At 54.5% G+C, this 24,973-nt stretch overlaps 2 protein-coding genes across 4 annotated transcripts in view; one reads left to right on the top strand and one right to left on the bottom strand.

Annotated features, from left to right (window-relative positions):
* Nucleotides 1-6,491: 6,491 nt before the first annotated feature.
* Nucleotides 6,492-10,477, top strand: FOXC1 (forkhead box C1). The gene has a single exon (XM_069493416.1). The coding sequence runs from the start codon at nucleotides 7,044-7,046 to the stop codon at nucleotides 8,691-8,693; it is 1,650 nt and encodes a 549-aa protein (XP_069349517.1). The 5' UTR covers nucleotides 6,492-7,043; the 3' UTR covers nucleotides 8,694-10,477.
* Nucleotides 10,478-20,420: 9,943 nt separating this feature from the next.
* Nucleotides 20,421-24,973, bottom strand: part of GMDS (GDP-mannose 4,6-dehydratase) — a 602,981-nt gene continuing 598,428 nt past the window's right edge. For all 3 annotated transcript variants that reach the window (XM_069493190.1, XM_069493188.1, XM_069493189.1), the window contains exons 10-11: nucleotides 21,171-21,239; nucleotides 20,421-20,905 (exon numbers count right to left, since the gene is read on the bottom strand). In XM_069493190.1, coding sequence (XP_069349291.1) covers nucleotides 20,843-20,905; nucleotides 21,171-21,239 — 132 coding nt within the window. In that variant the 3' untranslated portion in view covers nucleotides 20,421-20,842. The remainder of the gene's footprint in view (nucleotides 20,906-21,170; nucleotides 21,240-24,973) is intronic.

The following is a 24,973-nucleotide window of genomic DNA, read 5'->3' as shown; positions in this document are numbered from 1 at the left end:
CAAGCTTTGGAGAGGAAAAGGAGTTCCCCGTTTTGTAAGTGAAGAGACTTTCTAATTCCAACTGGGACATTTGTGACCCCAAGCAAAAGGGCCATTTGGTAAAAGTAAATTTTGGATTTGACTGTTGCCTTACTGTATAGTTTAATCCTAGTCAACTCCATTGGCCTAAAGAAACCTACTAGGGAAATGATAGCTAAATACTATGGAGCAAGTGCTTCCTTTTCTTGCATACATTTATTTCTGTTTAATATTCTGTGGAAATTTGTCTCTCTGTTTGCCATAGTTTGTATTTTCTTGTACCTTCACTTCCAAACTAAATAGCACTGATCCGAATGCATACCTCTCCGTGTGCCAGCCTGCAGCCCCAGTCTGTCTGCGGCGTATGTAAATATGGGCAAGCCTCTCTGTGGGTAAAGCTGTAGGTGTGCGTGGTCTGTGTTCTCATACGGTGACTTTGGGGTGTGTAACTGTGCGTGGGGGTGTGAGACTTCACTAGCAGCCACTGTCACTGCCACTGACTTGTCCTGTTCTCCAAACCGGTTCTTTGGAGGTTCAAAGAACCTTTTTGGTAATTAAGACTAAGGAGTGGTTAAAAAACAGAAGTACATTTTTCCTGGAAACCAGCAGTCTTTATTTGCAACTTTTATTGGCAAACCTGGCTGCCAGTAAATACATTCCTTGGCATCTCCCAGAATGTAATTCACTTGATGAAGCGGCCTTGCTTTTTCTGTAACATGTTCATCAATTAAAAGGGGCCGCCTGGAAAGGAATGTGTAGCCAGTGGCTAAAATCCCCAGTCTCAGGTCACCTCCCTCCATTCCAGGAACAAAAACGTCCCCGGTCTGTACCTGGGAGCCTGAGATGGTCTTCCCGATGAGACTATTCCCGCGTGGACCTCGGGTAGATGAGAGCTGCATGGTGTGAGAACAAGGAGCCAAGCTCTGCGGGGTCCCACTCCAGCGGCGTGGTCTTCCCGAGCCCCCTCCCCCAGACCCCTTCCCCTGGGGTGGCTCCAGGGCCCACCGGCGCTCGGTGGAGCCCGGCGGCGGCGGGGGCGCCGCGGAGATGAGGCCGCGGCCGGCAGGGGGCGCGCGGAGCACGCGCAAGGCCCGGAGCGGCCGGCTGGCCCCAGGCCCCCGAGACGCCGGGCTGGCCCGGGATCTGTGCCCCTCAGCCGGGGCGCCCCAGGCCCGGTCCGCCAAGCGCCCTCGGGGATTCCACACCCTCTCTTCTGTGCCTGGGCTTGCGGGGAAGAGGCGGGAAGCCTGTGGAGGGCGGCAGGGGCGCCGGGCCTCCATGCCACTGCTTCCAGGCGGCGTCGAGCCTCGGGCCCTCCCGGGAGGCCGGCTCACCAACCCAATTGCCAGCCTTGTTTCTGCTCCGAGAGGTGCACACACTCAGTTCCAGGACAGAGTCCCGAGCCCGCTCCCCAGGAGGAGCGGGTGCGAGGCTCAAGTGTGCCTTACGCACAACAGGCCCAGCCGTGCGTCCGCGCGGCGGGACGCCCTGGGCTGGGGTGAGGGACATAAGGAGGAATGTCCTAGAGCTCAGGCAGGCAGGGCGCGCGGAGGGGCTGAGGGCGCTAAGACTCGGGTACCACGAAGGTCGCCGTCGCAGGGGCGGGAAGAAAGGCTCATCGCAGCCCTAGCGCCTGGGTCCGCGGCGGCGCGGGGCCAGAGACGCGAGAAGAGCCCGCTGCCTGCAAGGTGCAGCCGACCTCACCCTCTGCAGTTCCGGAACTGTCTGTGGGTCTGTCCCGCGGATCAAAGGTTTTCCTCCAACACTCATAGCCAGGGCGCATCCGTGCTGGAACGCACGCTTTCCGCTCCGGCCCGGGGAAGGCGCCTTTGCCCCACTGTCTTCCGACGGCTGGCGCCCGCCGGCACCCGCAGTCTCTGGTTTGGTAGTCCGTGGGGCCTGGGGACCGGGCTGGCTCTGCGCGGCAGGCGCCCCAGGTGAGCAGAGGTTGGGAGGCAGCCGGGCCTCAGCTCTTCCAGGCCCTGGACCGCGACAGCTGCCCTGGGTCTGCTGCGGACCTGGATGAGGAGAAACCCAGACCCGCGCGAACACGCACGCACACAGAATTTGTCCTTTCTGACCATTTACCCCTCTACAAATTTTATTATCCCGGATTGTTAATAAAGGGTGGCAGTTCAGATCTTCATCTACCTCTGCCTGGACAAAGCAAGTCCTGAGTCCTTTGTAGCCGGCACCAAAGTTTAAGATTCACTTCCCTCATGCCCTGTGGCCTCTTCTTGCTGCTCTGCTCTGCTCTGAGCCCGGGAAAGCTGAGGCTGGGGCTTCCCTGCAGAGGGGCGACAGACAGGTGGGCCGACCCGAGGGGGAAAGGAGCAGGTGTCGGCGGCTCGCTCTCTCGCGTGTAATTAGGGGAACGCCCGTCTTGGGGACTTGGAGGAGGATATTAAATTATCCCATCATACAAACCTCCCGTGGAGGGCCGCCGCATCCGATTAAGTCAATAATATAGATAGGCAAGATGGATTACTTTGTCTTTAAAACAATCGAAAGCCAAACGCTCTTTTCGTTTGTTGTAGAATTATTTTTCTGCTAAAGAGGTAGCTGCATTGGAGAGACTGCATTAACAAAACTTCTACTCGAAAACCCCCCAACTAAGAGAAGAGGAAGTCTCTGCCGGAGTCGAGGTCACCCAGACGTTCGGTCCCCGCCTCTCCTCGGTCCGCTGAAAAGTCACACCGATGACAAACGCTACCTGCCGGCCTGGTTTGATAACGAATAACGGGTACTGACAAGACGATATTCTCCCCTACCCCTGGGCTTCTGGTCTACGCAAACGAGGCCAAATGGAGAACTAAACAATTATCTAAATAGTGCAAAGGCACCCCCTAAACGGACTTGGCTCCAGTTGTTTGTGATGGCAGCCTAGTGGGAAGTCTTACAGTCGCATTGTCGGATAATTGCCTTAGTCTTCCACTTCTCCCCACTTCGGAGGGAAAGGCAGTAGAACCAGGGTGGACAAACAGCCTCCCTCCTGGGTGCGCAGAGCCCCCAGGAATCACTGCTCCGTGCTGAGCAGGAGAAGCCCCTTCCCTCATCTTCTAAGCCCGGCTTTCCTGTGTACCTCAGCTCCTGGGCCAGGCAGGGCCCCCCGGAGCCGCACGCGGCGTCCTAGCCCGGTGATGCTGGGCCTTCAGCGCTGAACCCAGAGCTCCGGGCGCGGAGAAGCCAGAAAAGTGGGGAGGAGCAGTCTGGGCACATTACGGGAGCGATTTGGCCGGCCTAGGCTTAGGGGGACGCTGGAAGGTTTCCGAGGGGTCTCTGACAGGGAGGACAATCTTCACCCTTCGGGAGTGATTTTCTGGACTCGGAGCCCCTACCCTAAACCCCACTCCCTCTACTTTACTTGAAGAAAAAGAAAAGGAGCTCCTTCTGGCTCCTAGTGACCCGCCTTAGGGCACCATCCCTTCCCCCACACCCACCCCCACATTCCTGCGGTGTCACCACGTCCCCAATCCGGGTATTTCCTGGAGTGCTCGCCACCTCCCCCTTCCTGGCACTTTTGTGCAGTAGGGCCCCGGGGAGGCCTCGTTTTAAACGTCGCTGTGACGTCACGCCCCGTCCTGGCAGCTGGGAACCCTTCGGTGGGCCCTGGGAATTGTAACCCCGCCTGGTGGGTCGGGGAGAGGATGAGGGGGGCGGGGTGCAGGCCCAGCGACGGTTCCACCAAACATCCATTACTGCTGTCGCCTGCAGGGCCTTCAGGCTGCAGTCAGTAGAGGTGTCAGAAAAGTAGCCGAAGGGTTCCTGCGAGGGCATTTCTGCCAGTTGAGTCAAGAGTTGTGGAGGAGACGGTTGATTGAAGTGCTCTGCAGAGCAGCAGAAAGGGGCATCAAAAACTGTAACCTGAAAATGAAAACTTTAACCTGTTCCCCAAAAGACTTCGCGTCTGCGTCTTAATGTTCAAATAACACCACTAACAACAATTATAAAATAAGTAAAATGGTTGAAATACAATCGATCCGTTTACTGGAGATTTCCTTCCGAGTAAGCTTATAAAACACAAATGCAAATATCTTTTCCTGGCGAATATCCATAGCTAAACCAGTGGAAAGTTGATCTTTATAAAACTGCAGCCCTCCATCCCGCCCCCCGCATGCCAGATACTAATTTTACAACAGCAACTTTTATATCCGAAGTGGGAAGCTGAGAACACTGCTGCTGTTCGATTTTCAATTTACATAACAAGCGGGGCTGGAGGAGGGAAGAGGTGAGGGAAGGGCAGGAGGCGAGGGCCAGGGGTGTGGGCGATACTGCGGGGGTGGGCTGGGATTGGGGGGGGGGGTGCACAAGTATCCATTGCAAAGCCCGGGGCCCGCTGGCGTTTCCGGATTCGGAAAACAAGTCGCTGATCGCTGCGTCCATCTCCGCGCACCGCTAGCAGCGCAAAAGCAGTTTAAAGAGCGAATTCACCAAATGCTGAGGTGTTGAGAAAGACAACTTAATTGTCCTCCAGGCTGAAGCCAAAGGGCCACTAAAAGCCTCGAACAGGGTACTGATAAGACCGTCCGTGTGCAGGGCTGAGGGTTGAAGACAAATTCCTTTTAAAATCATGGCGCTTCACTCCCACCTCCTCCCCACCCACTTCGCCCTGTGTTTTGGGGAACCAAGTTCTAAGCTTCCTGCTGACAAATCTGGTGTGTTTCCCAACTCACCAGTGATTTGGCCCTGCCAAAACCTGGAAAAGGATCTCAAAAGCCCCTTGTGCACAGCAGGCCAGGAGGTAACTGCCTCGGGATTCGGAACTTCCGGCACCCCTCCCTCAAAAGCCTAATTCTAGAAGTAGCAGGTCTTCCTTTTCTCAATGTAAATGTTCATTCTGAAATACAAGAATTTTGCAAAAATGTTCCAGTGACACGGAGCTGTGCCTACCACAGAAGTCAGCGTCCTTGACATCTAACTACCAAAGCTGCAATTTGAATTTTCCTGCAGAAGTGAGGAAGCCACTATTAGAGCCAGGCAGCCAAAAGGGGCTCCCCACACGTTTTAGAGCTAATAGATTGCCACAAATCTGAGGAGCCTAGGTGTTAAATGCGTCACCCCACTTCTTCACAGTCTCCCGAACTCTCCACTTCCCCTGGGTTCTAGTAAATGACCTGGGGTTTAGTCTCCCCGGGGGTCTTTTCTAGAGTTGCCGAAAATGCAGAATCGCGCTGCAGAAGAAGGGAGGCCCGCCCTCCCCCCCCACCCCGCTTGTTCATTTATTTCCCTCTCATTTCTCTTCTTCCTATCCCATGCCAGTCACCCAGCGCCTGCAAATCTCATGCCTATGCGCAAGGCGAGAGGTCCTTCTGTGCTTATCCTCCCAGAATCCTTGGGCCGCCCTGCAGGTGCGATCCTGAACATTCCCCCAGACACACCCGTTATCTCCGAGAGTCGGCAGCCTCGCGCGTGTGGAGATGGAGATTATCTCGGGGAAGCGTTAAGCTCTTGGACGTATTTATTAGTTTCTTGTCATCACACCTGCTAATGTCACAGAGCCCGCAGCCTGACCCCTCCTCTGAGTCCAAACGTGTCAGGCCGGACAAGAGGAGGCTGTGCCGGCGAGCTAATGAGACCCCTCACGGGCGAGCAAGGGAAGCCGCCCGGCTCGGGCAGCCCGCGTCGCCCGCACCCTCGGGCCGCCAAGGACCCTGGGGCCGAGGAGCCGGGCAGCCCGTAGCGGGGGCGGGGGTGGAGGCACAGTCTACGCAGGCGAAGGACGGTGGGATGCTCCCAGCAGGGCCCCGTATCTCCCTCCCTTATTTCGACAGGGGAGGGGTCACGGCGCGGGCGACGTGGGGCAACAACACCTTCTTCCCCACCAGCAACAGAGCGCGGCTGTAACTGAGCCCTCCAAATTGTGTCCTTTGTAACTGAGTTCAGGACAGGAGAACCTCCAGGTGAGGAAACACTGGAGCCATCTGTGAACCCAGTGAGATTGGCGATCGGAAGGAGAGGGAAGGGGAGGTGAGAGGAGGAGTGGAGCGAGAAGAAAGGTGAGGGGGATAGGTGGATGGGAGGAGAGGCCCGAGAAACCCCAGCGCTGGAGTCGGCGGGATCGGCGAACGAACGGAAGAGCCAGCGCGAGGCAGGGCTGGAGGACTCGGTGGACATCTTGGAGCGGTGGACGGAGGAAGGGTCTGCGTGGGGCCCAGGAGGACCCGGGAAGTCTGCGCAGGGCTAGGGGAGGAGGGCAGCGCTGGGCGCCGGCAGCAGACAGGGAGGGTGCGAGGGTTGGGTCGACTGCGGGCGCAGGCCCGACGCGGGCGCGGGCGCGGGGCCCGGGCGGCCGGCGCGCGTGTGGTCAGCGCGGCGTTCCTCTGGCCTCCGGGCGCGGGCCGGCGGGGCTCGGCCTCCAGCTCATTCAGAGGCGGTTCTCGCCCGCTATTGGCTGCCGCCGCCGTGGCGGGGCGGGGCTCCGCTGCCCGGAAAAAATGTAACTGCGTAAAAAAGTCCTCGCCTGGGTGACGGATGCTTCAAAGTTCAGAAGTTTTCCCAATGCTTCCTTAAGCGGCTGGCGCGCGAGAGACTGAAAAAAGGTGACGCGGGGCCCGAGAAGGAGGCCGGCGCGCTGCCCCCCACCCCCGCCCTGGTTATTTGGCCGCCTTCGCCGGCAGCTCGGGACAGTCTCCTGGAAGGCGCAGGCAGTGTGGCGAGAAGGACGCCTTCTTGTTCTGTGTTTTTGGCTGCTTTTTCCCGTCTGCGCCTAGAAGTGGTTCCTCGAGTTCCTCCGAGGCGGTCTGCTGTGTCCGCGTCGGCCCTCTCCCCTTGCAGCGACCCTCGCTCGCGCCCGGCGCGGGCCCCGAGGTAGCCGGAGGCGCGGAGGAGCCGGAGCCAGCGCTGGGAGAGGCCGCGCACGGCCGGCGGCGGGGGAGGCGGCGGCCGAGCGGGGCGCAGCGCGGCGGGCCGGCACCAGCTCGGCGGGGCCCGGACTCGGACTCGGCGGCCGGCGCGGCGCGGCCCGGCCGGAGCGAGGGTGGGGGGCGGCGGGCGGCGCGGGGCGGCGGCGGCGGCGAGCGGGGGCCATGCAGGCGCGCTACTCCGTGTCCAGCCCCAACTCCCTGGGAGTGGTGCCGTACCTCGGCGGCGAGCAGAGCTACTACCGCGCGGCCGCGGCAGCGGCCGGGGGCGGCTACACCGCCATGCCGGCCCCCATGAGCGTGTACTCCCACCCCGCGCACGCCGAGCAGTACCCGGGCGGCATGGCCCGCGCCTACGGGCCCTACACGCCGCAGCCGCAGCCCAAGGACATGGTGAAGCCGCCCTACAGCTACATCGCGCTCATCACCATGGCCATCCAGAACGCCCCAGACAAGAAGATCACCCTCAACGGCATCTACCAGTTCATCATGGACCGCTTTCCCTTCTACCGGGACAATAAGCAGGGCTGGCAGAACAGCATCCGCCACAACCTCTCGCTCAACGAGTGCTTCGTCAAGGTGCCTCGCGACGACAAGAAGCCGGGCAAGGGCAGCTACTGGACGCTGGACCCGGACTCATACAATATGTTCGAGAACGGCAGCTTCCTGCGGCGGCGACGGCGCTTCAAGAAGAAGGACGCGGTGAAGGACAAGGAGGAGAAGGACCGGCTGCACCTCAAGGAGCCGCCGCCGCCCGGCCGCCAGCCCCCGCCCGCACCGCCGGAGCAGGCCGACGGTGCCGTGCCCGGACCGCAGCCGCCGCCCGTGCGCATCCAGGACATCAAGACCGAGAACGGTACGTGCCCCTCGCCGCCCCAGCCCCTGTCCCCGGCCGCCGCCCTGGGCAGCGGCAGCGCAGCCGCGGTGCCCAAAATCGAAAGCCCCGACAGCAGCAGCAGCAGCCTGTCTAGCGGGAGCAGTCCCCCGGGCAGTCTGCCGTCGGCGCGGCCGCTGAGCCTGGACGGTGCGGAGTCCGCGCCGCCGCCGCCGCCGCCGCCCGCGCAATCCGCGCCGCCGCCGCACCACAGCCAGGGCTTCAGCGTGGACAACATAATGACGTCGCTGCGGGGGTCGCCACAGGGCGCGGCCGCCGAGCTCAGCTCCGGCCTTCTGGCCTCTGCGGCCGCGTCCTCACGCGCGGGCATCGCACCCCCGCTGGCGCTTGGCGCCTACTCGCCGGGCCAGAGCTCCCTCTACAGCTCCCCCTGCAGCCAGAGCTCCAGCGCAGGCAGCTCGGGCGGGGGCGGCGGCGGCGGCGGCGCGGGGGGCGCGGGCGGTGCCGGGACCTACCACTGCAACCTGCAGGCCATGAGCCTGTACGCCGCTGGCGAGCGCGCCGGCCACTTGCAGGGCGCGCCCGGGGGCGCGGGCGGCTCAGCGGTGGACGACCCCCTGCCCGACTACTCTTTGCCTCCGGTCACCAGCAGCAGCTCGTCCTCCCTGAGTCACGGTGGCGGCGGCAGCGGCCAGGAGGCCGGCCACCACCCTGCGGCCCACCAAGGCCGTCTCACCTCGTGGTACCTGAACCAGGCGGGCGGAGACCTGGGCCACTTGGCGAGCGCGGCGGCAGCGGCCGCGGGCTACCCGAGCCAGCAGCAGAACTTCCACTCGGTGCGGGAGATGTTCGAGTCGCAGAGGATCGGCTTGAACAACTCTCCGGTGAACGGGAATAGTAGCTGTCAGATGGCCTTCCCTTCCAGCCAGTCTCTGTACCGCACGTCCGGAGCCTTCGTCTATGACTGTAGCAAGTTTTGACACCGCCCTCTCCCCCCAGCACACACACCCTCAAAGCCGAACTGAATCGAACCGCAAAGCAAAAACAGCCAAAGGACCCCCATCAATGCAAAATCGAAACTAAAAAGATCCAACTTAAAAAACTTGAGAACATTCACCACTCCAGCGAACAGAATCCTCCAGAAATTCAGCTCACCAGCACAAAGAAAACTCTATTTTCGTAAAAGGTTAATTCGGAGCCACCTCCACTTTGCCTTATCTAAATAAACAAAACCGTAAACTATTTTGTACAGAGACACGAAAAGCATGGTTTATTAAAGGACAGTGTTACTCCAGATAACACGTAAGTTTCTTCTTGCTTTTCAGAGACCCACTTTCCTCCTCTCCTCTCACTTCCCTGCCATCTTCCTTGCCTCTCACCTGTAAGATATTATTTTATCCTATGTTGAAAGGAGAGGGGAGTCCCCTTATATGACAATCGCATTCTTTTTATTCATGGACTTGTTTTAAAATGTAAATTGCAACATAGTAATTTATTTTTAATTTGTAGTTGGATGTTGTGGACCAAACGCCAGAAAGTGTTTCCAAAACCTGACGTTAAATTGCGTGAAACTTTAAATTGTGCTTTTTTCTCATTATAAAAAGGGAAACTGTATTAATCTTACTCTATCGTCTTTTCTTTCTTTTTGTTGAACATATTCATTGTTTGTTTATTAATAAATCACCATTCAGTTGAATGAGACCTATATGTCTGGATACTTTAATGTAGCCTTAATTATTGAAAAAGATTTCAGAGATAAAACACTAGAAGTTACCTATTTTCCACCTAAATCTCTGAAAAATAGAGAAACCCTCTGACTAGTCCGTGTCGAATTTCACAAAAAGTCTTTCTGTTTAGATTTCTTTTCCTCTAGCATCTTCTGCAAAGTGTACTATTATAGTCAGCTTGCTTTGTGGCTAGTAAAAAAAATATTTTCCTAAACCTATCTGAGTTGGCATATAAAGAAATAAGTTTTCTCAGTCACAACAGAATCTGATTTGGAAATTTTAAGCCCATGAATCAGTAGCGGTCTTTCCACAGTGATACCTGTGTGCAGAGACAGGCGAATGTGCCTGCAGATATGCACAGATCCGTATTTGGCTTGTGCATCCCATATAAAATTGCCATGCATATTATACATCCCTGTGAGCCAGACGCTGAATGAATTTTTTTCCTATTAATTTCAGTCCTTTGTAAGAGGAAAAATAAACCAGTTTTTAAATGTATATATATAACTGATCCACATTTACAGTCCTTCATGTATTACATAGAAGGATTCATTTTTTAGAAAATATATTGCGGGTTGGAAAGGGATATTTAATCTTTGGGAAACTATTTTAGAAGATATGTTTGTAGAACAATTATTTTTGGAAAAGATTTAAGGCAATAATAAGGAAGGAAGGAGAGAAGAGCAGAACATTTTAGTCTAGGGTGGTTTCTTTTTAAACCAATTTTTCTTGTTAATTTACAGTTAAACCTAGGGGGCAATCCGGATTGGCCCTCCCCCCTTTGTAAATAACCCAGGAAATGTAATAAATTCATTATCTTAGGGTGATCTGCCCTGTCAATCAGACTTTGGGGAGATGGCGATTTGATTACAGACATTCAGGGCCTTTCAGTTTGTTTTCGAGATAATACAGTTTCCTGCTATCTGCCGCTCCTATCTAGAGGCAACAATTAAGCAATAATTGCTGTTGCTTGTGTCAAAATTTGATCATTGTTAAAGGATTGCTGCAAATAAATACACTCTAATTTCAGTCAAAAACTGCTTTACGTGGCCTCTGATTCGCTCGGTCCCCTCCCCCAGAGTGGTAACCTAATAGCCAGGGAAGATCGCGGCGACGCTGGCGCGGGTGTCTCCTCGGGTCAGGTCGGCTGGGGCTGGCCTCGCTGCCGGTTTAAATCTTGCTGGCTGTCGCAGCCCTAGGTCTTGGGGCTGCCTTCAGCTTCCTCGGGTTACCTCTTTTGGGACGGCGGGTGGGAGGGGGTCGTGGGGGTGAAGGCAAAGAATCCGTCCCCACAGCCCGTGGAGTAGTGCATTGCTCCACTTTTGAGAGCCGAGCATGGAGCTGCGATTTGCGAATAAGGGTCCGGTGGCCAGAGCCGGGTTGTCTGGGCCCAGAAGGGGAGCTGCAGCAGGTGACCCACGGCCACGTCCCCGCGGACGGGATGACCCACCCGAGGCCGGGCAGCCAGAGACGGTACTGTTCTCTACTTGTCTGGTTCAACTTTTTGGAGTAGGGGGTGGCGAGTGGAGACCCGTGGGCCCCCCCTCCGGGCTTCCCAGCTGGGGCGTTTCTCGGGGACCCAGACCTTTCGGAGTCCGGCCCCGACGCCGGCCTCCCTGCCGCTTCCAGGCGGGAACGCTCTCCAGCTAATTAGCTGTAATTGCCCGCCGCGGCCCGGGGCGGGCTTCTGTTTGCGTTTGGGGCTCCTTCCTCCCCCCTCGCCTGCCGCCCCGCCGCCTCCCTTCCCAGATTCCAGCTCCGGTCTCCACCGCCTCCTCCCCAAATAGGTGACTGGGGGATAAAAGAGTCACTGCAGACCGCTGCTAGCTTGGACGGTTCCGCACAGGGTGGGGCGGGTGCCGGGAAGACCGCGCTGAGGGGAAGGTGGCGAAGGGCAGGCCGTGTGCGTGCAGGCGACGAGGGGCGTCGCGCCGGGAGAAGCACCTTCGGGGCTCTGGCCGCGACGCCCAGGCGGAGTCGAGAGGAGCCCGCCGGCGCGGCCCGCCCCACTGTGGTCCCGTTTCCTCCTCACTCGCCGTCCTTGTTTTGAAGACACACGTGTGTTTAGGAGCCCAGCCGGGGTGGAAAGGTCAGAGGCACTTCATTGCTCACGGGTGACAGCTCGCCCCGCAGCCTCAAGGCGCGGGGCCCAGAGCCGCGCGTTTGCAGGATCCCCCAGCCCGCCCCGGCCCCCCGCCCACCGGTTTACCCGCCTCGGCCGGGCCAGGCCGGACCTGCCCAGGCCAACAACGGGGTAGCGGCCTTCTTGGCAGGGCTGTGTCCCCGCGCGGTGTGTGAGGTCGGTTTGCAGAGGCCACCAACCACTGGGCAGTAGCCGTGCGGGGAGTCGCTCGACCTAATGGACGGGAGAGGCCTTTGGGCGTGCGTCGGGCTTGGTGTGTTTGGGGTCCACGTGCCCACGGCCCTCCGCGTCTCCTCGGGCCTTGGCTTTGGAGCCCTGAGGACGTCGCATGGTCTAGGCCCAGCCCAGGCCTGAGAGTTCGGCCGGCTTTCTGCTCTGCTGCTCCGCTCTGAGGGGTGGGCTGCAGGGCGGCCGGAGCAGGGCTGCCTCGGCCCCGCGGTCCGGGGAGCGCACGCGGCCGGCGCCCCAGCAGGCTGTCGGGGCGAGCTTGGCGAGGGGAAGAACCGGCTCACTCCAGGCTGGATGCAGAGTGGGCTGCATGCCGGCCTTTCCTGTCCTTGGAGAAAAGAGCGGTGTGAATGCGGAGCTCCAGCTTGTGCGGGCCGGCCGCGAGGAGCCCAAGAGCTTGTGGGAGGAAAGCTGCTTAGCAACTACTCTCACCCTCTTTGATTCGAATGTTTGACAATTAGGCATGGAAGATATATGTGTCCAAGAAGGTGCTTGTGTTATACATATCTAGAGAAAGTAGTTATTTCTGCACGAGTTGCCTGCATGGTGGTTCAGAAGCTGTATTTGAGTGGAAAGAGAGAATCACTATTCCGATTTATAAAAAACTATGTCTATGTGATGTCTTCCATTATCAATAGATTAGCTTTTGGATTCTCACCCTATTTAAGAAAACCAACTTCTTGCCTACTTTATTTAACCTGGAACTACTTATTCCTTAGAGGTTTGCATGTTTGATTTGTACTTTTTTTTTTTTTTAGAAATAAGGATAACTTTTCTGTGAAATATTCTGAGAAAAACTCCTTGATATTTTAAGTAATAGCTGGTACATTTTGAAATGAGCTTGTGATAGCAGTCCAGACCCAGGGTGGGGCATCAGCTAATTGGGAAAATAGCCTCTGTAGAAAGCTTTAGGATAATAAGTATTTTGTCCTTTATGTAGAAGTAGGAGCATTTATTTTCTTAGCAATTTATACCATGAGCACGTAAATGCCAGCATGTTACATGCCGTATAAAATCTTGCATTTGGCATATTGCACGTGTGCTAGGAACGCGTGCTGTTTTTCAGAGTTATGTAGTTAGCAGGCCTTTTAGACCAGACTGCATGCAAACAAGCATGCATTTTACAATTTATTATTCCATGCAGTTTGTGTCATTAATAATCAATGTTTGCAGAGGAATAAGGCTGGATTGTACTGGTGGCTTGTAAGCTCTTGGCTGTTTCCTGCGGGGTCAGAAACAAGGGTCAGGAAACAAGAGTGCCTTATAGCCCTTTTGGGCTCCCCCTAACTTTGATAGGTGAGGAAGGGACTTAGGACCTTTTCTCTCCCACCCAGTACACTTGGGGCGAGGAGTTTCAGTTTTTAAGGTGGAGTGTCGTTCATTTTGTTCTTAATGGGGTAAAATCTGAGAGTCCCTGAACCCTCTGCTGGTTCATGCCGCCTGGCTGGACTGCCCAGGAGGGACAGGAGGTGTCCATCCTCCATCAGGCCTCAGGCACCTACTCCAGTGCTCTCAGCAGCTGGTAGTGGCACCTGAAGCAAGGCCAGTTGGAGTGACAGTTTCTCTCTATCTCCGCCCCACATCTTGGTGCTCTAGGAGAGGGGCCCCATTTGCTTCTGAGCCCAGCTGAGTCCCCTGCCACTGAGTCCTGCCTGGTGTTTGCAAGGCCTTCTCTATTTCCCTCTACTCATTTCACATTTCATGGCTGGTTCATGAAGCCATTAGCCCTTCCCACCCGATGTAAACAAATGTCGTGTTAGGGGCAAGATTGATGGTGGCCAAGTAATGAAGCTGGCCAGGCAGGACAGAATATGATTCTGTGTGGGCAGCCATTCTTCAGCCTAGCAGAGGGACTGGGGTGTGGGGAGAAAAGGGACCAGAAGACTATGTCAGAGTCATCACCCCATTAAGGTCGGGGGAACACAAGCTCAGGAGAGCTCCCAGCAAGGGAAGTCCAATTTATTCAGACAAAGGTCACTTCAGCAGGAAGAGAAACACACTGAGATTTCCTATGGGGCCCTAAATGCCAGCTTCAGAAACCTCACTTTTCTAAAATCTCCTATGTCAATTTATAACATGGCCAAAAGATTCCCCGCAAGGAGCTTTCATTAATGGAGCTTTCACTACCACCTTAACAGAATGTTTTCCTTTGCTGTTGGGCTCTATTTTCAGAGCTGGGACTTCTGTGGCCCTGATTCCCCAACCCCTTTATTCCCTCTCTTTCTTTTAGAGTGTGAATCCAACATAACCATGAAGTTCAGTGTGTCTTTGTGTCTCTATCCCTCTGTCTCTTTGTCACTTTCTTTCCTTCACCCCTTCTCCCTCCCAGCCCCCCAAAAGGCCCTGGGGCCCTGAAATTTCTCCAGGATGTCCCCACTCCCAGCTTGCCACCCTGGTGGTCTGCACGCCCACCCTCCACTGGGCCAACTGGGGGATGGGCCGGATGTGGGCCTGACCTGAGTGAGCTTATGTCCAGGCCTTGGACAGACCTGGGGCCACATGGGAGCAGCACTGGCTGGTTCCAGGTCTGAGTGGAGTCCCACTGGGAGAGGAACAATACTTAAGTAAATGAATTTCAGCTCCAAAACTCATTTGGGAGAATGAAAGCTGCTTCTCACGAACATTCTCAACATGATTAGGAGTGGAAAATTGAGCAAAATGTACCATGTCCGCCTTATTGGGAACCAAAATAAGGCACAGACAGCGTAAGGCTCAACTCAAGACCTTTATTGTGCTCCTTTCCCATCTTACTGTGGCTCCAAAGAAACCCTCTGTTTTTTATTATTATTGGTTGTTTACTTGATTTTTTTCCCCCTCACTGATTTTAAATTTGCAGTATATTGAGCATATTATGGGTGATGCACCAAGATCTGGAATTTCTTTGCATATGGACCTGGGCCTGTCTTCGTGTCTCAGAGAAGGGTACTCCCAGTGGGAGACATAGCCAGAGAGAAGAGGTCAGATCTGGCATTGCATCAGCTCAGAATCCTGGTTGAGGTTGGGAGGTGACCCGGCAGGCCTCCTGGATCTTCCCTAGCCCCTCACCTTTCCAGATGATGCCTCCTTCTCTTCTCCCAAAGAGCATCTTCTTTCTCTGCCTGACCTTGGGCCCCTCCAAGCCTGCTGGTCCCCACGTGTGTCATTTAGACTAGATTGCCCACCCTCTCCCCGCAGCTGCTCCTGAAAGTTGCTCCCAGGAAGGGGACTAGGTGGGCTGCTCATTTGTCCTAAGTCAGCACAGCTTGGTGCTACTTGGGTGAGCATGGGAGAGCAATTTGTGAGCTCAGCAAGTGAGCTAAGGAGTGGGTGGCAAGGGCCTGGCAATGTTGACCTAAATGGTGGGATCCCAGCCAGGGCCAAGGGTCTCAGAAGTGGCTCCAGTGAGGGGCTTGGGCAGGGACATGGAACTCAACCTTGGGGAATGAAGGCGTTTGCTGAAAGGCTTTGAGGACGACTTAGATCCAGTGATGGAGGGGGAGAGACGGAGAGGGAGAAAAGACAGACATCCCCCTTCCCATTACCTACTCCAGGGGAAAAGCAGGAAAACCAACACATTTAGTGCCATTAACTCTTAAGGCCTTTGCATTTCCTTCAGAATAAAAGCCGGTCATTGGTCCCAGAGGCTGGGCTAGGGTTCCTTTATGGCTACGGAGATACAAACTAGACAGGGATGGGGAGCACATGATTCAGCGGCCATTGAATTGTTTAAAATCTGCTGGCAGATGGAAAACGCAAACTCTGTCCTCTGACTTAGCAAATTGGCATCCCGGAAGGTGCGCAGGAGGGCCCTCCGAGGGTGTCCCCGGAGCCAGGTGCGTGCGGGGGGTCACAGCGGTCCCCTAGGCCTGGCTGGGCACGCAGCAGGGAGATTCACGCGCGGCGGGTCGGCGCGGGGCGGGGCTTTCCGGAGCCCGGGCACCCAGGACAGCAGCGGCCGCGGAGCCAGGGCTGGGGCGAGGAGGGTTCCTTGCGATTCCAAGGCTGATTCTTACTATCGCCCACAAAAAATCCACGCGGACTAGGCCGGGCCTCACAGCAGCTGTGCGGACCACGGCGAGGAGGAGTGTGGGCCTCTGCCCGAAGTGTCCCGGGGAGAGCTTACGGGACGAGGTTCCACCGTGGTTCCCACAGCCAGGGCGGTGTAGGCGCTAGAAATTCCCAGAGAGAACTCAAGGGGTTGACGTCTGGGTCGCCAGTCTCTGGTCCCTCCGGGGGCTTCTCCCGCCCTCCCCAACTCCTGCTCGGTTGGACGGATTATCAGGTTGTAGGGAGGTGTAGGACAGTGATTTAGAGTGTGTTTGGTGCCAGAGGAATAATGTGACATTCCGCTGCATTTGCCCGCTGGCTCCTCGGCGCAGGCCCCAACCTCGCAGCCGGGTCCTCAGAGAGCCAGGAGACGGCCTCCCTCCCTCCCTGGTGCAGCCCCGCGCTGCCTGTCCCGGCGCTGCCGGGGAAAAGTGGCACAACAGGAAAGCCTCGCCAAAAGGCCCTTCCCAGTCGGTTTCCTCGCCATAAAAAGCCAGACTCCAGCCGAGGTCCTGACCCCTTCCAAATATACATTCCCTCGCCCGGGGCCCGCCACTCCCGCCCGGGCCTTGGGCCGTGCAGCTTCCTTCCAGGCCTGCCCGGGCCGGGTGCCTCACTCCGACTTCGATTGCCTTTCCCAGTTCACCAACCCGCCCGCACTCCTGCTAGCGACCTGGAGGCTGCTGCGTGCCTGTCTCTGCGTGCGCCCTAAGCGCACGGCGCATTGGCGAGGCCGGGGCTGCGGACGGTGAGGGCTTTGTTTTTATGGACGGTGCTTCGTCACCACCTCAGCTCTACGCCTGAGCTTGGGGGTCTGGGAGCGCTTGGTGGCCAGCGCTGGACACGTGCGCGGGCTGGAGCCCGAGCCTGCTCAGGGCTACGCCGAGGCACTCGCGACCAGCGCATGCGCACGCGCGGCAGTGGCGGTCCGCTGCAGTCCGCGGGCCCAATGGCCTGGCCTCCTCCCTCAAGGCCGAAGCCGAGAAGCAGGGAGACTTAGAGCCTCGTCCGAGGTCGCAGAGCTAGTGAGCGAGGAGCGAGGGCAAGGTTAGGCCTTCCCTCCCACCGTCGGGGCTCTTCACCGCAGCAGCAAAGTCCGGGTGCCAGTGGCCATAGAAGCCGGCTGCCTGCCCAAGCGGGCACCTTGGCGCACTAATTCAGAAATCAAAGGGGCAGCTGAGTCAGGGGCGTCCGCTGTGTGTGACCCCTGACCTGGAGGAAGGGCGGGAACCGGGGAGTGAGGCCTGGGGTCAGGCCGCGGTCGTCCGCTTCCAGCAGAGACTCAGTGACCGAGGAAGCGGTTGAGGGTGGGGTTGCCCAGCCGTGTAACCAGGCCGTTGGAGAGGTCTCAGAAGTGCGCGTCCCGCAGCCGGCAGCTCGGGCCTGGGGGTGGCAGTGGAGGCCTTGAGCCGTGTAGATCCCTGGACCAACTCAATACAGGCAGGACAGAGAAAGGACTCTTGTGGTCCAGTTGTGGGTAATGACTCCGATGGCACAGCCCCTGAAGATGTGTCTAACTCACTGGGAGTGAGAATGGGGGAGGCCACGGCCTTCAGGCCACTTGGCACAGGGCAGGGGCGTCTCCTCGACTCCTGGAAGAAAACAGGCTCAGACCCCGTGTGTTCTCAAAGGACGCTGTGGAAACCGGACTGCGGAGCGTGGGCCATTTCCCAGAACCGCTTTGTGTCCTAGCTGTTACTGCCGCTTGTGAACATTCTCGGCGCCCCCAGTGATGAAAACCCACAATTTCTGAAGAGGTGCGGGTGGCATGTAGGGATGTGTAGACCTGTGTCTAAGACACATCCACCCGCACGCAGACACAATTGTTTTGTAAAACCTGGATGGGTGCTGCCCCCCACCCCCATGCCGTGCACTGGCCAATCAAGGTAGCAGCGCAGTCCTGGAAAATACATGAGTGAACTTGGACTCTTTGGGATACACCTTAAAATTGAGAATACCCCGTTGGAATTTCCAAATACAAATAAGGTGTCTTTGAGAGTTCTTTTGGGAGCTTAGAAAGTTATTTGTAAACAATACATTTAAGGTTATTATTTTAAAATGAAATTTTAAAGTATTGCTTCCTGCTCCAAGCTTTAAAAACACAAGAAAGGTCGCATTTGCCAGCTGCTCACCGACTGGCTGCCAGGGATTCCACGGTGTTTGTGGTGGTTGGTGTTGATAAAAGGGATGAAAAAGGACCCAAAGTAATTTCTGTACCAGTTTCCAAGTGCTGGACCCACGCCTGTCCCGCGCACAATCCACACCAGAAATCGGGCTTCCCGAGGAGCCATCTTGCTGGAGCATTATCTACCAAAACCCTCTAGCACTTCCCTTAAGGTCGCGCAGCCTGCGCCTGCTCCTGCGCCCCTAAACAGCTGCAGAGGTGTGACAGGTTTATTGTGCTGGGCCTAGCTCGCTAGTAATTCCTTAAAGACAAAGGGCAGCAGAGCCCAAGACAGGGTCTGGCAGGCATGTCAGATGGAAAGCAAGGCTGCTGGGAGGCTGGGTTCTGTGCACCTTGTGCACAAACGCCCGTGTGACTGTTTTGCGTTATATCAGAGTGTACTGCAAGTTTAGCTTTCTTAGTTTTTAACAAAAAAATCAAGGTGGAAAATGTCTTATAGCACTTGAATAGCCAAAATTTGCAGAGCAGAAGAAAATTCACTAAAATTGTGTTGAGATTTAAGATAGAAGAAACCCTTTAATAAGAACAGTCTTGAAGTCTGCCCAAATGAAATTTTCTCAGCACAGAAAGGAAGGAAAATATTGAAGCAAATCTGTTCTCTTTTTCTCCTTTTAAACACCCTCTCCAGGCCAGGCAGCCAAATGAGCAACCCCCCCATCCCCACCCAGGATGCAGAAATACTGAGAATGTTGCAACCAAAAATACTTTTTGTTTTCTTCAAAAGCTGATGCTCCAGTCCATCTTGATAAGTATAATTCAACATTATGGCTCCACTGGAGTCACATCAAGTCCCTGCCTAGAATCTCGCCTGATCTTCACGCAGAGGCTTATTATGGCTTTGGGCTAAAACGCCAAAAAACTTTGAATTAAATGGGGCCACTGCAAGCCTGAAGGCCCTGCCAATGGCCTGTCCTGGGTGCAGGGTTGGGGGTTCAGGAGGTCAGAGGAGATGGGGTGCCTGTCCATCAGGGTCAAAGCTAAAGAGAATGTGATTATTTGTGGGAGTATGTGTTTGACAGTGTGTTTGTGATCATGGGTTTGTGAGTTGTGTTTGCAAGTATTTATGAGAATGTGTGTGACTGTGTGAGATGGCATGTTTGTGAGTGTATGTGTATTTGTGAGTGGATGTTTGCATTTGAGTCCATGTGTGACAGTGTGCCTGTGTGTGACAGTGTGTATGTGTGAGTGTGCGTGTGCCCACCAGCCCACCCAGTCCTGGAGGCCCAGACTCTGCGGAACCATGTGTTTCCAATTAGCAGCATCCCGCTTGGGAGTGGGGGAGAAGGCGCGTCCTGGGGCAGCTTCTGAGGAGCCGGTGGGCCAGCTGAGGCCGCCCCTGGCCAGCATGCTTTCCAGCGACTGGGGCAGCCACACAAAGAGCCCTCTCTCCTGCGCCAGCCATTGGAGCCTCGGTCCTCCCCCAGATCATAAACCTGCCTGTGAAGACGTTCAGAAATAGTTTACCCGCACTCAGGCATGTGCAAAGGCTGCAGTTCTATTTGCTATAAAGTTTTATTTTACTTTGCTTGGAAGAGGAATGAGGGGGAGAAGAAGAGTACTGACCTAATTTGTTCTAGGGCAAAATATTGTATTTCATGCAGAGGTGTACACCTGTACACAAATCCCATTTGCTTGCTGCCTGTGGGTGTTCTGTACGTTTGTGTGTCTACCAACCTATAGCTGTACACTGGTACACACATGTCCTCCCCTCAGGAGCACATACCTGTGGTCATCCCAGGCCACCTAAATGATGCACTTAATGAAACCGAATCTAGTGATCTGAGGTTGTGCCTTAAACCCTTTATTTTAACTTCTAATTAACGCTGATGGAGTTCAAGTGTGCAGCACAATGTCTGGCATATATTAGGCACTTAATATAAATTGGTTAAATGAATAAATCAAAATTAGATTTAAAAGTGATCTAGTACTGATGAGAAGAGGTAAGAAATAAGCACTGTGTGAAAGATTCTAGACGCCAAGGAAAGGCATGGGCTCAGAGACCTCTGGGTAACCCAGGGGCTTTGGCATGGAATGTTCTAACAATATTTACTTACTTTTCCTAAGCCCCATTTCTCAAGCCTTCTTTTGAGATAGCCAGAGCCCTTGGGTTCTAATTATAGTCCCCAGAGACCAGAGGGGGTGTGAATGCCTCACTTCTGCAGGAACTGAGTTTCCAGAGTGACTTATTGTCACCAGGAAAGGAAAGAAATGTCCCAGCAGACACTTTGGCGGAGGATCCGCCTAGCAGGGCTCAGGCCTTGCAGGGATCCTTCTAGCAGGGCTTTCTCAAAAGGCCTGAAGAAGCTACCTCACTCCAAGGCATGGATTTTGGAATTAGCGTCTTTATCGCGATTTTATAACTTGGAGAAAACATCAACACTGACCCTGTTAATGCTAGTTCACAGAAAGGCCATTTTTTAATAAGAAAAGAGAAAAACAATTTGAAGGCCCCACAATTTGTTGTCTAACGACATAATTTCAAGTAAAGTGAGTATGTGATTAAAACATCTTGATTTCAACTTCAAGTAAAATGAATATGTGATTAAACATCTTGATTTCCCAAAACCATTCAGAGGAGGCTTCGACAAAAGCAAAGAGGCCCAAACCCCGGAGTGTCACGTCCCGGCTGCTACAAATTTCGGCGGTCCCCGCTCCGGCCGGCTGGGACAACGCAGTGGCGGCGGGGGTCGCAGGGAACCCGCGGGATCCGCGCGTCCCTCCCCGGATCCCCGCAGCGTGCGCCCGGGCCGGCAGCCCCGCACCCGCAACTCCACGCGGGGGCCGCAGGCGGGAGGGCGGCGCCGGGCTCCGCAGCCGCGCTCAGGCGTTGGGGTTGGTCCTCATGAGCTCCACGTCGGCGCGCACCATCTCCCTCACCAGCTCCTGCGACCGGAGACACGGGGTGGGTGTGAGGGAGGAGCTTCTGCCACTCTCTCCTGGTGACACCCCCACCCCGGCGGCTGCCCCGGAGAGGCCCCCCGGCACCCCGCCCGCGGACCCCTCCCCTTCCCTTCCCCTCCCCCAACCCCTCCGGGCCCGGGGGACGGCGGGCTCCTGGCCCGGCCTCAGCCGGGGAGCTGCGGCCCAGCCGCCCGGGGCGCCCAGTTGTCCCGCCCGCTCCCGCCCGCTGCGGGAAGGCCAAACTTACATCAAAAGCGACCCGGGGCTTCCAGTTCAGCTTCTGTTTCGCTTTGGTGCAATCTCCCTGCAGAAAGTCCTGGGGGGGAGGGGAGGAGAGAGGGAGGTGAAGCAGGCGTGGGTCGGGGTCGGCGGCGTCCCGAGTCGGGGGACCCCCGCCCGCCTCTCTTGGTGCCCACGACTCCCAGTTTCCCTCTTTTCCGCCCCTGCTGGGCCGGCCAGCCGCGGCTCGGGGAGCCGTAAATCTCCCGGAGGTCGCGGGCAAGAATGCGTGAACGCGCTGTACAGGCCGGGGAGGTCTGCGACAGCGAGCCGTCCCCAGCTCGCCGCAGCCACCTCCTCCCGTCCTCCCCCTTCTCCCCACCGCGTCCCAAAGACTCTTAATGACTTTTTTTTTTTTTTTTACATTAAGTTGTCAGGGACGCTACTGTGAGAACTGTTTCGAATTACTGCACTTCTCAGGCAAGAGAAGAGAGTAAATCACCAGTCCCCCGCCCTCGGCCGCCTTCGCAGCCGCAGCCCCGGGCGCGCGGGAGGGCCCGGCCCGCTCTCGGCACAGGGCACGGTTCCTCCCGGGCGGTAGCCCCGAGCTCTTCGGACCCACGGTAGAGGCAGTCACGCTGCCTCCGCACACCTACAGGCTCATAAAACGAAACCAGAGTTTGAAGAAGCAATACTTACCCTTACTGTCCAGGGGCACCATAAACACTCTGTTCTACTCTACTATTCTATTCTGTTCCTTGGAAAATGTGCTCTCGACCCACTTACTTCATTCCACGGCCCACAAGAGTTGCACCAGCACTTGCAGCCAACGCTGCTCCCCGGGGCGCCCCGCAGCTTCCTCAGCTACCTGCCTTCTGGGGGCTTCTTCCCTCTGCTGGGTCCCCAACAGCTCCGGAGGATCAAGGTAATTTTCTAAAGAACCTCCAGCTCCTACCCAGATGCTGGGGCTGCCATTTGCTTGATCCTTGAGTTTCTCATCCCATCCAACAGGGCCTTACCAAAATATAAAAAACGAGGCCAATGACTCTGTGGCTTTGCTCGCCCGGCTGTTCTCTACAGGGAAGGGGATGAACGCGCCGCCGGCCTTGTGGGTAGCTTGAGGGAAGCAAGGGGAGTTCATTTCTATCCACTTGAAAGCTGTTGTCCTTGGAAGGAAATGGCCCCAACGCCACCAGTCCTGCACCTCGGCCCTCACTCACCAATTATTTTTATTACAGTTCTCTTCAGACTGATTTAGATGAAAATGGAGATGAGAATTTCAAGATGAGTTGCAAAAAAGAAGGAAGGAAGGAAGGGAAGAAAGGAGGAAAGGAGAAAGGGAGGAAGCAATGAAAAGAGGGAAGAAAGGAAGAAAAAGAAGAAAAAAGACTTTGAAATAATGTCATCTTTAGAAGTGAGATAAACATTTAGCTTTTCCATTCACAAATGTGTTCATCAAATAGTGCACAAGATGTGAATCCTCAAAATAAACAAGAGAATGTGAAGGCCGTATGAAAACAGCCAATCTTTCATGGCGATAAATACTTGATAAAAATACTCCGTGTCAGCTATGCACAATATAAAGAACAATCTAAAAACCAGTTACATCATGTGAAAGTAACAGATAATAAAGCTGCAATCGAAAGCCTTTCCCTGTTGTTTTCTTCAGACTCCCCGGAAACTCGGCAGGCAAGCGGAATTTGTTCTAGCTTCAGGATGGAAAGGCCAGGAGTGCCTGTGTTGAGCTTGGTGCTCACCTTCTCTGCTAAGCCTCCTATCTCAGGATAGAGGGCTGCATTCTCCTGGACGTCTGTAGTCAGTACCGCTGGCTTGAAACTGTGCTCTAGCAGACTGCATTCAGCCACTCATTCTCAATCATCCATCATTACTTTTTCAAAGGCGTTGCATTTCACAATACACTAAAGTACCGATTTCCTCCCCAGAGTGTTAATAGTAAAACAAATTATTTCTGCTGGCCCTAAAAGTCCATATACAGATTCTTCAGGAAAAGTAGAATACAAAAATTAGTAATTAACAATTTAACATAGAGACAGCAATATAAGTGGGAAGACAAAGTCATTTATTTCTCTTACCTTTCCCTAAATAAATTTGTATATACTTCTACAGTGCTTCTATTTTACTATAAGCATCACAGAAAGATATTCATTCTTTTTCCTGCAGAGGCAGCTGTGCAATGTGCAGTCATGAAGCTCGTCTCTCCCCTCCCTCAACCCTATAGCAGCTTGGAGAAACATGGCTATTGTTTAATCACATAACACTGGCTGGCTGCAAATCAACCAACATGGCAGAGGGTGCAATTCATGGCTGTGCATTTATAGTTAGCAAAACCCTAAAACCCACTCTAGCAAAACCCTAAAACCCAAATAATCTTGGTAGGCTTGGGAAAGGGAGCTTCGTATTGTAATTATGTTTCCTGTATTTTTCTACAAGTAGCTCATAATATAAAAACAACCAGGGAACTACAATTAAGGAAAAAGAAAAATGCTTTTCAAAAGCTTAGAAATAAGCATTGCTACCGCGCACTGTCAAAGTATTTCATTGAAACCAGAGACGTGCGCGTGCCCAGTTAAACTTCCCAATTTAGTTTTGAGCCCAGCTCCTACACTGCAGTCTAGCAGCTTCCTTTAACCTTCTGCCAAGGCTCTGTCTCCCTGAAATTTAATTAGACCAAGAGACCTTGGGAAGGAAAAGGATAAGGTCCCATCAGAACAAAACAGCGGCTCCCTATGCCAGCGGCTACCGAGCTGCATCTGGACCAGGCAACATGCTTGTGCTCCGGTCAGCTTTTAAGGAGAGATTAAGGACATCCCAGCTTGTCTTACATTTAACTGTTCCTGAAGGAGTTTCTTACTTCTTCCCATTGTGTTATTTATAGAAAAGAGATGGTCGATGGTTCCTTCTGTAAGGTTCTGGGCACAGAGCACACTTAAGGGCTGGCGTGGGGCAGGCCTGTGTGGGAGAGTGCACGCAGCTCTGCAATGAGGGCAAGGACGTGGAATTGCTTCTTTAAAAGACTTCCTCCGGCCTGAAGAGAAATCAGACAGTGGAAACTCCTCTTACAAGGAAGTCAAGAATGCTGTGCTCAGACAGGGGACTGCGCGGAGCAGCGGGGAGTGAGAGAGAAGTGTGAGGCCACAGTGTATGCTCTGCTTATGTGTAACTCTCTTTTAAACTCTTTTGAACTCCCACAAACTCCCTCCACTGGAGTGTGATCAGCTCCTAAGGACAAGAGAGAAAAATGAACTTATCTAATTTGCTCTTTTCTTCTTTTTTTGACAGTTCAGTTCCTTCATTATTTATAGAGTTTCAGCCATAGTATGACAACAGGGGCAAAAGCTGAATTAAAGTGATGATTTTATGTGGAGTTTCCAAAAAGGACTCTGTGCATTGGGTGGTCTGGAGCTTTTCTTGAAAAAAGAGACAATAAAGCTCTGAGAAACATTTAAAGCATTTCTATGTGAATATGACATTTCCTGAACTCTGGCTTCTGGTGTCTTCACTGTTTTCATTGCTATTCCTTAGGTGAACTATTCGGTTTCAATATGTAATTTATTATTGTCAAATTCAATTACGTTTAACTGAGCATTTTACGGCAGCAAAACAGCATGAGCGAAATGTCTATGTCCAGACCCCCCCTTGACATTTCTCTGAATTGCCAACTACTGTTTATTCATTTGACCTTCAGGAGTTGTCCCTTAAACTGCATCACCCGGGCATACCCCTCAAAAGCTCAACACCGATGGTCGAAGTTGCAAACAGCAGCGTGGTAGGAGGCATGTTTTGCTACAGCAGTTTTTCAGGCTTTCCTGG

This window comes from Eulemur rufifrons, chromosome 18 (assembly GCF_041146395.1).
Source record: "Eulemur rufifrons isolate Redbay chromosome 18, OSU_ERuf_1, whole genome shotgun sequence".
Classification (NCBI taxonomy): Eukaryota; Metazoa; Chordata; class Mammalia; order Primates; family Lemuridae; genus Eulemur; species Eulemur rufifrons.
This window is presented reverse-complemented; position numbering and strand designations above follow the sequence as displayed.